The sequence below is a fragment of the Mobula birostris genome, chromosome 1, assembly GCF_030028105.1.
Source record: "Mobula birostris isolate sMobBir1 chromosome 1, sMobBir1.hap1, whole genome shotgun sequence".
Taxonomy (NCBI): domain Eukaryota; kingdom Metazoa; phylum Chordata; class Chondrichthyes; order Myliobatiformes; family Myliobatidae; genus Mobula; species Mobula birostris.
The window spans coordinates 237,480,855-237,494,763 of record NC_092370.1 but is presented as its reverse complement, the minus strand read 5'-3'; the positions used below and the strand labels follow the sequence as shown (position 1 = coordinate 237,494,763).

Genomic DNA, 13,909 nt, shown 5'->3' with positions numbered 1-13,909 from the left:
CTTGGGTGTTATGCTCCCATCTATAAAGTTCTTTCAGCCACGACTCAGTGATGCCTGCCAATCTCTCACTGCGCAACAAGATAATCTACTTTATTCCATATGCTACATGATTCAAAGATAACATGGTTAGTTCTGTATCCATAGTCCTTTTCAATTTTGTCCCCGTTACACTGCAATTCATCCCACTGATTGCAATTCTGCCCTGTCATCTACCTGTCCTTTCTGATGGTCTCACTACACACTTTCTCTGCCTGTAAAATAATAGTCATATCATCAGCCCTATCACCCTAGTTTCCAGTCCCCTGCCAAATTAGTTTAAGCCCTCCACAACAGTTCTAGTAAACTTGTCCACTCTGGTTCAAGTCTAACCCATTCCTTTTGTAGAGGTCATACCTTCCTTAGAAGAGATCCCAATGATTGAGAAATCTGAAATGCTGTTCCCTGCACCAGTTTTTCAGCCATGCATTCATCCGCCAAATCATCCTACGTTTCCCCTCACTGGCACGTAGCACAGGTAGCAATCCAAAGATTTCTACCCTGGAGGTCCTACTTTTTGGCTTTCTCCCCAACTCCCTAAATTCTCTCTTCATCTTTGTACAGATGCTGCTTCACTGGCTCGGTTTTCCAGCATTTTCAACCTTTGCTTCATATTAGTAGCATCTGTAGTGCTTTGAATTTTATTCCCAAGACCCTTACTGTTCACAAGATTCAGTATCTTTTAGAGAAACTCTGCAGTTTAATTTATTATGTCACTCTCCAATTAAGATTTGTCAACAATCCTGTAAGATTATAAATTTCTTTAGGTAGTTATTTTATTATTTGTTCTTAGTTCAGGGCATGAATCTCATGGTGGATAGTGGATGTTAAATTAGCTGTAATGATGATACTCTTTCATCTTCTTTCATTACTCTAGCAATCCACATTTCTAAGAATGTCAAGATGCAAAGATGTCCAATGTCACCAACTAAAGTATTTTGAGTATCCTAAAGTGAAACATAGAGATATGAGATATGAGATTGGACAATATCTTCAACTTGTCCATTCCTTTTCCTTGGAATCATCATTAAAGTCCATGGTCCCTTGCATAGAATGTTTGCATTCAAACAGAAATGCAAAAGTGAAATAACTGGCGCACCTACCACAACAGTGCCCAGTTACTCTGGATCTGAAAGTTGTGCCATTCCATTAAAAGCAATTCGTATGCTAAATTTAGATAATATTTTGTAAATCTGGCTGCTGTAATTACATCTGTCATATTAACAATCTGATTAAACAAATGACATTAAGTGTAACCATTGACAGAACTCCATGGTATGGAAATCCAATAACCAACAATACACTACAAATTTTCAACAAGTTAGTAGCATCTGAGATATAGCATTACTGTTTCAGTTTAATAACCTATTAAAAATCCAACTTCTCTTTTCTTAATATAGGCAATGGAAAGACCAAGTGTACCATCATGTAAACAATTAGCTGAATTTGTATCACTCTGCAATTTTACTCAGATTCAATACAGGATGTCAGATTAATATCGAAAAACATTGGAAAATGTGCTCTCTACATTCATAGAGACTCTAAATGATCATTATTGAAAAATCATATTCAGTTGACATTTATAAAATACCCAAAGATTATTCAATGCGATTAAGACCAAATATTTCATTGTAGTTGCTTTGTGCAGAAATGCAAGTAAATTAAAAATATATTTATTAAATTAATGGAAGTATTCAAAAGGTGAGAGTCAGCATACTTGCAGGTTGACAACTCTATTTTATCCACAATTTATAAGTAAATTGGAAATTATTGGGAAAAGAATCCCACATACTGTACATGTATATAACAAATTCACATTACCAGACAGCAAAAAAAAAGTCATAGTCATAGAGCAATAGAGCATAATACAGGTTCTTGGCCCAATGAGTCTTTACTTTATTGTCGCCAAACAATTGATACTAGAGCGTACAATCATCACAGCAATATTTGATTCTGCGCTTCGTGCTCCCTTGAGTACAAATCGATAGTAAATATTAAAAATTTAAATTATAAATCATAAATAGAAAATAGAAAAGGGAAAGTAAGGTAGTGCAAAAAAACCGAGAGGCAGGTCTGGATATTTGGAAGGTATGGCCCAGATCCGGGCCAGGATCCACTCAGCAATCTTATCACAGTTAGAAAGAAGCTGTTCCCAAATCTGGACATACGAGTCTTCAATCTCCTGAGCCTTCTCCCGGAGGGAAGAGGGACAAAAAATGTGTTGGCTGGGTGGATCGTGTCCTTGATTATCCTGGCAGCACTGCTCCGACAGCATGTAGTGTAAAGTGAGTCCAAGGACGGAAGATTGGTTTGTGTGATGTGCTGGGCTGTGTTCACGATCTTCTGCAGCTTCTTCCAGTCTTGGACAGGACAACTTCCATACCAGGTTGTGATGCACCCTAGAAGAATGCTTTCTACGGTGCATCTATAAAAATTAGTGACGGTTTTAGGGGACAGGCCAAACTTCTTTAGCTTTCTCAGGAAGTAAAGGTGCTGGTGGGCCTTCTTGGCAGTGGACTCTGTTTGGTTGGACCAAGTCAAGTCATTTGTGATACTGACCCCGAGGAACTTAAAAGCTTTTGACCTGTTCCACTTGCGCACCACTGATATAAATGGGGTCATGCAGTCCGCTACTCCTTCTAAAGTCAAAAACCAATTCCTTCGTCTTGCTGACATTGAGGGATAGGTTATTGTCTTCGCACCATGCCACCAGGTTCTTAATTTCCTCTCTGTACTCAAACTCATCATTACCCAAGATACGAACTACAATTGTGGTGTCACCAGCAAACTTAAATATTGAGTTTGATGGAAACTTGGCTACACAATCATGGGTGTACAGGGAGTACAGCAGGGGGCTGAGTACACAGCCTTGTGGGGCACCAGTGCTCAGAGTGATTGTAAAGGAGAGCTTGCCCCCTATTTTTACAGCCTGGGTCCTGTCTGTGAGGAAGTTGAAGATCCAGCTGCAGATCTGAGTGCTAAGGCCCAGGTTCCAGAGCTTAGGAATCAGTTTATTTGGAATGATGGTATTAAAGGCAGAGCTGTAGTCAATGAAAAGGAGCCTTACATATGCGTCTTTATTCTCCAGATGTTCTAAGGAGTAATGTAGGGCCAGAGAGATGGCATCTGCCGTTGACCTGTTGCTCCTGTAGGCGAACTGCAAAGTGTCGAGGTTGACTGGTAGGCTGTGGCTGATGTGGGCCATAACCAATCGCTCGAAGCACTTCACAGCAATTGATGTCAGAGCCACAGGTCGATAGTCATTCAGGCATGCCACCTTGCTCTTCTTCAGCACTGGGATTATTGTTCGTCAGCAAACACTCCAGCTAGCTCGCTTGCACAGGCCTGGACAACCCGTCCCGGGACACCATCTGGGCCCATCGCCTACCTTGGATTTATCTTCAGGAAGGCCCTCCTAACGTCCTCCTTGGTGATGATGAATCTCTATGCCACCAGGTCCGGTTCATCCGGAGGGAGTGGTACTCTCCTCTTCTGTTCGGATCTTGCATAGAATACGTTAAGTTCGTCAGGAAGAGAAGCGTCACAGTTACTGAAATTCCCAGCCTTTCCTTTGCGCCCAGTGATCTCATTTAGACCCTGCCATAGTCTACCGGCATCCCTCTGGTTAGCCTGGGCTTCCAACTTGGCTCGACATTGCCTCCTGACGTCCTTAATGGCTTTCCAGAGTTCACGCCTGGATTCTGTGTAGCGACTGGTATCCCCGGACCTAAAAGCCACAGCTCTAGCCTTCAAAAGGGACTTGACTTCATAATTCATCCAAGGTTTCCGGTTAAGGAACACCCAGATCGTCTTGCGAGACACACAGTCCTCTGTGCATTTCCAGTCTATGCTGCTCACCTAGGCAGCTCCAATTTCAGTAAATGGCCATGCCCCTCTATGTAGCTTTTCAACAGCTACCTCAGTGATGCTGTACCTGCCTCAACTACTTCTTCTGGGAGCTCATTCCATAAACTCAACACCCATTGTATGAAAAAGCGGCCTCTCAGGAACCCTAAGTGTTTGTCCCCTAGTTTTGGACTCCCCTATCCTGGCATAAACACTACCATTCATCTTATTGCTGCCTCTCACAATTTTAAACACTTCTATAAGAGTCACCCCATGAATACACTCTAATGAATAAGGAGCTAGCCCACCTCTCCCTACAACTCAGGTTGTCTTGAACACAGTACAATACAGGCTCTTTGGTCCATAATATTGTGCCAACCTTTGAACCTACTATAAGATTAATCTTACCCTCTTTTCCCTCCCACATGGACCTCCATTTTTCTATCATCTATAAGCCTATCAAAGAGTTTCTTAAATATTCCAAATGTATCTGTCTCTTTAGCAGAGTGTTCACACACGCAGCACACCCTGTGGAAAAACTTACCTCTGACATCCCCTTATACTTTCCTCCAGTGTCCTTAAAATTATGTTTCCTGGTATTAGCCATTTCAGCCCTGGGAAACAGTCTCTGACTATCTACTTGATCTATGCCTCTTATCACCATGTATGTCTCTATCAAGTTGCCTCTCATCCTCCTTCGCATCAGAGTAAAGTCCTAGCTTGCTCAACCTACCTTCACAAGACATGCTCTCTAGTCCTGGCAATATCCTTTTAAATCTTTTCTGCACTCCTTCCAGTTTAATCACAGCTTTCCTACAACAGGGTGACCAAAACTGTACCTAGTACTCCAACTGCACACTTACAATATTTAATATTAATAATATTTATATTCAACAGTATATTGCATAGTATTTTTATTAGTATTTGCAAGCAAAGACTACACAACGAATACAAAATAAATAATTCAAATCAAATAAGTTTGTATGGTGGTGCTCCAAAGTAAAATGTGATTCTTTGGAAAAAAATGGAACGCATTGAATCCTGGAAAGAAAGGCATTTGTACAAGATTATAGAGTAAAACTTTGGCTAATGACTTCGTTCTCTGAGGGTTTACAAGGAAAAGTGCTCAGAATCAGGACACAGTAAATCTGCACCAATAAGCCTGCTTCAAAGCAAAACGTGGGAGAGCAGGAACTGTCATAAAAATTGCCATGTTTAAAGCTCTTGGGTGTAATTATTCTGATGTTAAGCATAACATGTAATTATGTCAGATAAAAGAGATACATTCAAATGTGAGATAAAGATATGTCTATTCTCTTTTACCTAATTTACCATATGGAATATTTTGTGTTTGCCTACCCCTAAAGAATTCCTAAGATTTGACTGGAAGCCTACCAAATGCATTTCATATTTTTTCTGACATTGTCAAATTCAAATGTATGTATTTAGATATACAAACATTTAATACACATCTAAGTTATGATGGTCTGTCTCTCTCAGAGGAACATTCATGTTGCTGCTCCATCCCTTTGAAGTGGTGAAGGTCACAATTTTCAAAAGTACTCTTTTAATGCAGGTTGAAGATGGTCATTTCTCTTCAGAAGTAACCTCCTATCCAAGTGGAGAGTATCCTGGCTTAAGATCTCTAGTTGGTGGAAAGAGGTTGAGGAATCATGTGTCAAGCATCATGGAATATCCAGTGTCCAACCCGTTCTTGCAGACATCTTATTTATGCTGTTGGTTAAATTACGTTTCCAGTCAAGAATGCAATCCAGAATGTTGCTGGTTGGGGGCTTTCAGTGATGATAGGGAGAGAAGGTGGACTCTATATTATTCAAAATGATCACTGGCTGGCATGTGCGCGATGGAAATGCTACTTGTCATGCATCTGCCAAAAGCTGAATCTTGATAAGGCCATAAACTGCTTCATCATATGGTCAATACTATTTTGACCCAAGATGAAGTTAATTATCAGCAGTTAAATATCGGACTGCCATAACATCATGATGACTGGCTTCCAAAATCTACATTTCAGAGGCAGATGATAAAGTCTGGAACTTCCAAAAATGTGTGATTGGTAACATAAACCGATCAAGTTGAAGAACTAATTTTCATTGATGAAATATTTTTTGGCCAAATCTGCTTCTAAACCTATTGGAAAAGCACTGACAATCACCAGATTTAACACATATAAAAACTGTTAACATTCAATACAAAGCAAAATGCTCATATTCCAATTCTGGCTTTATATTCATAGAAACCTAATCTTTTATCGTGAAACTTTCTTTTGATCACAAACTCCCTAGAAATTTGACAACAGACTCAGCACAAAATCTTAAACAATAAGCATTCAGTTGCTCAATTGCTTTGGCCTAATATGGTGATTTTTAAAGTAAACAAACAATAATGATGTGCATGTATGAACTGACACAGTAAAAATGTCAAGAAATAGCATTCAAGACAACAAAATAATGAAGGTGTTCTTCTTCAAACCTTGAGTCAGATAAAGAATAAAGGCCACAACAGCTTTTCCAATACACAAAAGGACCAATTTTGAGACCTTGTTCCAAAAATAGTTAGGCAGAAGCAACTATGTCGCATCTCCCAGAGTAGCATCAGAAGGAAAGTCATTGCTTCCCCCCGCCCAGAAAAATTCAGATTCCTTTTGATGACAAGATATAATAAAGAAAACTTCACAGTATGTTTCTGTATACTCAAACCTACAAGACAGCTGTTCCTTTCCATCTGAATTTTAATTTTAAAAGCATGGACACATACTATTGCAATTATGTGTTCATATGCACAATAGTCAAGTGAATCAATAATTAAGAAACATTATGTGTGATATCTCTTGCTCTATTTATGAGAAATATATTGAAATTATTTTCAGAAATGCCTATAAATATTTGCATTCCTCAGGTGACTCACATTGTTCAGGTATTATAATAGGTTTATACGTGTCTCTGTGTTTAATGGAATTTTCTTTCATTGACGCAAACCTCATTTTTGTTTTACATTTCATTGTTTAATATTAAACTGAGCGGTCACTGGTTCTAAAATGGTAGTTTTGGAGAGTGGGAGGAAATAAATTGTATCATTGCAATTTTGGCAAAACATTTGTGACAATTTTTAATATAGACTAAGTACTGTCATTACGTACAGTACATCTGTCACAGGATCAAATTCTACGCATCATATCTTGCATTAAGTGACACCTACAGAAGTGCAACATGACCAAACCAAACAATAGAAAAAATATATGGAAAGCATTTTCAAAAATAAATATGAAAACTGTTTAATCCATATATATTGGCAATGATTATTATCTTGAGACAATGGACAAACATTATAAAAACATGAAGAGTCATAGATTTTTCATACAGGTTTTTACAAAGCAACAGTTTTAGGATGCAAACTTTGCTTCTGCCAATGCTTAACGCTGACTAGACAACCATAAGCCACTGTCACAATCATCGCAAACCCCACCCACCATTGCTGGTCTGCTATTGTTTGCTAAGCATTTGTCTGTGCACTGGATATTTACAACAGAATTTCCAGGACCATCTATAAAGTTTTAATCAATATTCCAATTAATTTTATGATAACAGATATTAAATCTCGCATTTTGATTTAGGAATTACCCACTGACTTCAGAAATCCACTATCAAACAAACACAAAGAGGACATAGACACATGGCTTAATCAAGTTGATTGCCACAGATTCAATGATATTTGGCTCCAAGGTTGAACATCCTTGAGTTGATGCTTAGGATAATAGAAAGGGCAGAATACTTTGATTACTGACAAGTGCACAGGTGGGAACAGCAGATATTGCAAGGTTATAAAGAATTATGCAGAATTCTGAGACAAATTGTCATAATAAGTTATTTATATGAGAATGCAACCAAAGCTTTAAAGGTGATCAGCTTATTTTTGAAAGATTGAATGTTGAGGTTGATTAAGTCTGGAGTACACCTTGGTTCCTTAAGGTTATAGCTGGGGGTGGTAATGGGGACAAGCTCCCATTATCTGTTAAATGCTCCCAATAGTGTGCACCTCAAAAAGCCTCGGAAACCAAGTCTAGCTCCCAGCCTTCATGTGTGGCTTAGCTGCTAAGCCCAGCAGAAATGTTCCTACTGACAGGAGAAAGGGCATAGGCAGGTTACTAGCGCCTTAAAAACAGTCGCTTTGTGCAGATGGGGCTCATCAGCCGTGGTTGGCAACTCATCTAGGAGAAGGAAAACTCTGATCTCAAACCTCTGCTGCTTTGCAGCTATACCTACTCATGGGGAAGGTTTTCAGAGTAAACCTCAAGAGAAAAATCTGGAGTTGGAGTCTCTAAGGCAGTCCTACATTGAGTTCAATGTTCAATGCTAACTGGCAACTCCTGAGATGACGTTGGTACCAAACTGTATTGGGCTCTGCTGTTCCTTTAGGTTCATCAAATGCGTGGCTACATGGGCAACAGCTTGCTTTCCATATCGTACTGCCCAGGCATGCGTATCTAGGCAGCTAGGACGCAATTTCCATTGTCAGCTCTGACTGCTGGAGGCCTCAAATTCGAACACACTGTAAATAAAAATGTCTTCATTTGTAAGACAAATTGTAAAAAGCTAATCAAAAAGCTTCAAAACTTTGGCATCAGTATCTCCTTGTGCAATTGGATCCTCAATTTCCTCATTTGTCAGTTCAGAGTGGCAAAAAACATCTCCCTCACAATCTTTATTAGCACATTTGCGTAACGGTGTGGGCTTAGTCCTCTGCTCTGCTAGCTTACACTTATAACTGTGAGGCTAAGGACAGCTCCAAGGCAACATTAATTTTGATGACAACACCACTGTCATTGGCAGAATCAAAGGTGGTGACGATTCAGCATAGAGGAGGAAGATCGAAAATCTGACTGAGTGGTGCCACCACAACATCTTCTCAATCAACGTCAGCAAGACCATGGAGTTGATTACTGACATCTGGATGTGAATAAACTGGAGGTCCATGAGCCAGTCCTCATCAGGTAGGGGTGGAGTCAGAGGTAGAGAGTGTCAGCAACTTTAAATTCCTCGGTGTTATCATTTCAGAAAATCTGTCCTGGATCCAGCATGTTAAGTGTCATAATGAAGAAAGAACAGTGCTACCTCCATATCCTTTTGAAATCTGTGAATATTTGGCATGACATCTAAAACTGACAAACTTCTATAGATGTGTGGTGCAGAGTATATTGACTGGTTGCATCATGGCCTGATATGGAAACACCAATACCCTTGAAAAAAACGTAATGGATACAGCCCAGTCCATCACTAGTAAAGCCCTTCCCACCCTTGAGCACATCAACATGGAACGCTGTCACAAGAAAGCAGCAACCATTATCAAGGACCCCCACTATCCAGGCCATGCTTTCTTCTTGCTGCTGCCATCAGGAACAAGGTACAGGAGCCTCAGGACTCACACCACCAGGTTCAGGAACAGTTATTACCTCTCAACCATCAGGCTCTTGAACCAGAGGGGATAACTTCACTCAGATTCACTTGCCCCATCATTGAAATGTTCCCATAACTTATGGACTCACTTTCAAGGACTTCATCTTATGTACTCAATATTTATTGAGTATTTATTTATTTATTTACTTTTCCCCTTTTTTTGTATTTGCAGTTTGTTATCTTTGTCACTTTGGTTGTTTGACCGTTCTACTGGGTGTAGTCTCTCATGGATTCTATTGTGATTCTTGGATTTACTGTGTATCCCACAAGAAAATGCATCTCAGGGTTGTATATGGTGACATATGTATTTTGATAATAAATTTATTTTGAACTTTTAAAAATTAAAAGTTAACAAAAATTTGCATCACAAAGAGATTAAGTAGATAATTGGTCTATTTTTCATAAAATCTATTTAGTCATACATTATAATCTTAATTAAAATGCAATACATCAATTTGACTGGTTAGCAAAATACTGTTCAACAGTAAGTTGCTAAATGAACTATACAAACATTCAATATGAGATTATGTTACAACCCTATTTCTAAGATACCAAAGTAATACAAGTACATAATTCTGAACATCAGCTAAACAGGAGTGTTCATTTTAGAAAAGTTGGATATATTCGAATAACAATTACAAGGATTATGGTAGGTTGCTCAATCATTACTAAAATTCCAAATCCCTTGAGAAATAAAGAAACCTTGCTCACTGTCAAGATTGTAGCACAGACCAGAGTAAAAGGTGCTACAACAGGTCATTACTACAGTTATAATAAACACTGCTTTAAAGAGTGAAAATATAATCAGATAGTTTTAATTGAGGTCCTATTATATAAGAGTATCTTTTTTTCCTGATTGCCTAAAATCCATAAACTATTTGTTTAGTTGAAACCTTTTTTTAAATTCTTAAATCAGAAAAGGCATAAATACACAAATAGTAATATCTGCATTCAGTACACTGAAGCGTATATCCCACTTGAAGTATCCAGTACTAATGACAAGTTTACATATTTCAGTGCAATTTGATGTATTTTCAAGTTTAGCTATGCATACCATCTATTTTTCAGTGGCTGAAGTATTTTTATAGCACAGGATGGCAACAAAGTGATTACATTGTTTATAGTAACATATTAGTATGCATTTAAGCTACATCCAATAAATTAAACCAAACATGTCATGGCACTGCACAGACCAGAATCTACTGATACATCAACATTTTGCATATTTCTTAAACCATGACCTTTCAGTCTATAAACAAAAATAAAGAGAAATCATACCTACCTAGATTCTCTTCTGATGTGTCCATTTCCCATTTGCTTTTTGTCAGGAAACCCTAAATCATACACACACACATACAGAGAAGCTAATCTGGTTAGAGTGCAATCTTTAATGAAATATTGTTTCGAAGATAATGACTCTTGCTTCAGCAGGAAAGCAAATCAAACATAGAAACACAGAAATGTTTGGAGAAAAAACTGGATTAAGATAGCATGACACAAAGAAAGTAATGGTGTTTCATTTAAAAAAAGTATGTCTTTTCTTATAAAAAGGACAGATCTAAAATTCCATGTTTAAGATTATAAGCAGGTGCTTACTGATAGAGCTGCAGTTTACTTTCCCTGCACGTAAACTACTCCTCTAGCTTTAAATATTTCAAATTCTATTTGTATGATTCAGTAAATAGAAAATATAACAAACACCGTTAAAAGTAATTCACTAATGTACAGCAATATTCCAGACTTTCAGGGCTGCTTGAAATGCTCAAAAAGTAATAAAGAATCAGTGAATAAGGTTCTTAAGTGGCTAAATAATTTTGGAATTACTCTAGAACCAAAAAGAATCACTTTCTCATGTCAAAGAAGAGATGGTAAATGGAAATTTAAGTTGATTAAACATTATCCATGCTGTCATATTCTACAAGCAAATGAAACAAATCCATCTTGAATCTGCATTGTAACATTTCTGATCCTGAATTGAAGGACTGCTCTTTTAAGTGACAGTTTCAAGGCTTTAAATTTTAGTTATTTCAACATCTCTACTTACTATCTTCAGTTATCCAGAACTAAATGAAAATAACACCTTCAAAGTAAACATACATCACAAAGCGATTACATCTCTGCTCATTAATTTTGAAAACATTGTTTAAACTTTAGTTTTTTTTTCAGATCCAAATACTTTATCTTAAATGTGAATATCCACTGCAAATCTTTCAAGATATTTGATGACTTATTTTTACAGAAGAAAAAAAAACATATCCATATTACTTCCTATCATTCAGAGCAAGTTCTAGTTAGGTATTCATGTCAGTAAGAAACACAGAGATAGCTCACATTGTCCATTAAGTAAAATCTGCCTGCAGATGCAAAAATAATCTGACATGATTAAATACTTTATTTTGTATCTACAAGTATCACAATACTAAAACTGACAGTGTATGTTACCTCCATCACTTTGCTACTTGTTCTCCATGCAATCAACTAGTCTGAGTCATATTTACCTCCTGCATTACTAATCCTCTTTTAACAACTTCTCCTTCATTTGCCAATCTAGTCTAACCTTGAACATAGGCAGACCTTCTGCTTCAGCTATTAAGCACAGAGTACTATGTCTAAAAGCAAAAAAGATCACAGATTAGTTTTCTGAAACATATGCCTAACACTTGTGCCTAACTTTAGAAAGCTGCCACAATACACGTATGAGTGCAAGATCGAGTCTGAAATGATCGGAATGGTGTACTTCCCAGAGATGCACTGTTTTCATTCAGTGCACATGAAACTGGGATCCCTACTGCTTCATCTGAAATTACTTAAGAGAAGTAATGGTGAATTGGCTAACACTTACCCAGCAAATGAAAAGCAAACACAATACAGATCTATCTTTTTACTCTTTATGGGACCTTGTCATATGTGTACATGCTGCAACTTTCCCTATCTAGCAATCCAAAGTATTTTATTGGGTACAAAACACTTCAGGATATGCTGAGGTCCTGACAAGTATTAAATAAAAACAAGCCTTTTCAATGACAATGAATTGTGCTCTTTACATTTTCAAAGCGATGGTCAACAACAGTGTTTCTATAAACTACACACAACCAATATTAGTTAACATTATAACAGCTATCTTTTGGAGACATGCTCTGCCGACAGTTGCTATAAAGTCAAGTGGAAGACTTGTGATTTGTTGTTGACAATTTCAACCTGTATAAATTCAGGAATACACCATGAACAGAGAAGTCACTTAAAGAAGAAACAATTTGAACTATACCAATCCCAAATCCCTTAAAAAAAAATCAAATGTGGAAATATAGCTGTTACTAATTAATCCATTTGTTTATTTCTATGATATTATTAACTTTAATAGATTTTATTATTTAAGAGTAACTTTACTCCAAGTTGAACATTACATAATTTAAAATAATTACATTACTCTGGTAACCAAATCTACAACATGAACTTCAAGACAAAACCAACAATCGAAGGTTTCACAACTAACAAACCTCAAGTGATAAAGATACCCTAACAATTTCCACTCCATCAACTGTCTCCTGCTTTTAACAGGGAAACACATTGAATTTCTTACTGACAAGCATACCAGTATAAAGGACACATTTAAGAAGTTTCCATGAGAGGGTAAAATATTCTGTTTTGTGATGACATCTCCTACCGTTTCATACTCCTCTTCATCAGCAGCTTCCTTTTTAGATTCATCTCGTTGCTGTTCTTCTGACTGCTGTGCCTGTTGCTCAGCACTAGGATCGAAATCCTCCATTTCAACCTAAAGAGTAGAAGATTAGACCAACAAACGTATTTTGAATTTTTATTACTGCTTTTCCTTCATAGTTCTTTGCTCTAAGAGTTATTTCCAGAAACAGTAGTAGGTTCATGCAAATAATTTCCAAGCAATTAATAACCTTAGAATACTAGTAAGTGCAAACTTGATTCTTAAGTGGTTTGTCAATCAACTTCCCCTTATTTCCACAAACACCTTGATTTCAATATGAGAATGCACATATCAAGATCATGAATGTGTCAGAAATCAATCTACTTGCATCACCAAGACATTCAAGAAAATATTCACTATTTCTCAATAGGAGATTGTAACAACATTTAGTTTTCAACAACAAAAATGCCAAGGAAACCCATTTCTGAAACTGAAAGGTTTGGCTAATTTATTGTAAAGGCCATTAAACCTTGAACCTATACAAAATTGATAGTAATTGAGAAGAAACAACCTTCAATGTTTACAAAGTAAACTCATGATCAAACTCTGGATGTTGTGAGTCAACCCCTCCCTTTGCAACTGGACCCTTAACTTTCTGACCAATAGACTCCAATCAGTAAGGACAGGCAGCAACATTACCGCCACGATTATTCTAAACACTGGTGGTCCACAAGGTTGCATCTTCAGCCCCTACTCTACTCCCTATACACTCATGACCGTGTGGTCAGATTGTGCTCTAACTCCATCTATAAGTCTGCAAATGATATCATCATATCTCAAATAATGATAAGTCAGAGTACAGGAAGGAGATAGAGAGCTTAATGACATGGTG

The 13,909-nt window shown here is 37.5% G+C and overlaps 1 protein-coding gene across 3 annotated transcripts in view; it reads right to left on the bottom strand.

Moving 5' to 3' along the window:
• Positions 1-13,909, bottom strand: part of ylpm1 (YLP motif containing 1) — a 117,014-nt gene that overhangs the window by 14,403 nt on the left and 88,702 nt on the right. For 2 of the 3 annotated variants that reach the window (XM_072273965.1, XM_072273955.1), the window contains exons 18-19: positions 13,021-13,131; positions 10,639-10,690 (exon numbers count right to left, since the gene is read on the bottom strand). In XM_072273965.1, the coding sequence (XP_072130066.1) occupies positions 10,639-10,690; positions 13,021-13,131 (163 nt within the window). The remainder of the gene's footprint in view (positions 1-10,638; positions 10,691-13,020; positions 13,132-13,909) is intronic. The other variant, XM_072273974.1, reaches the window with a different exon arrangement.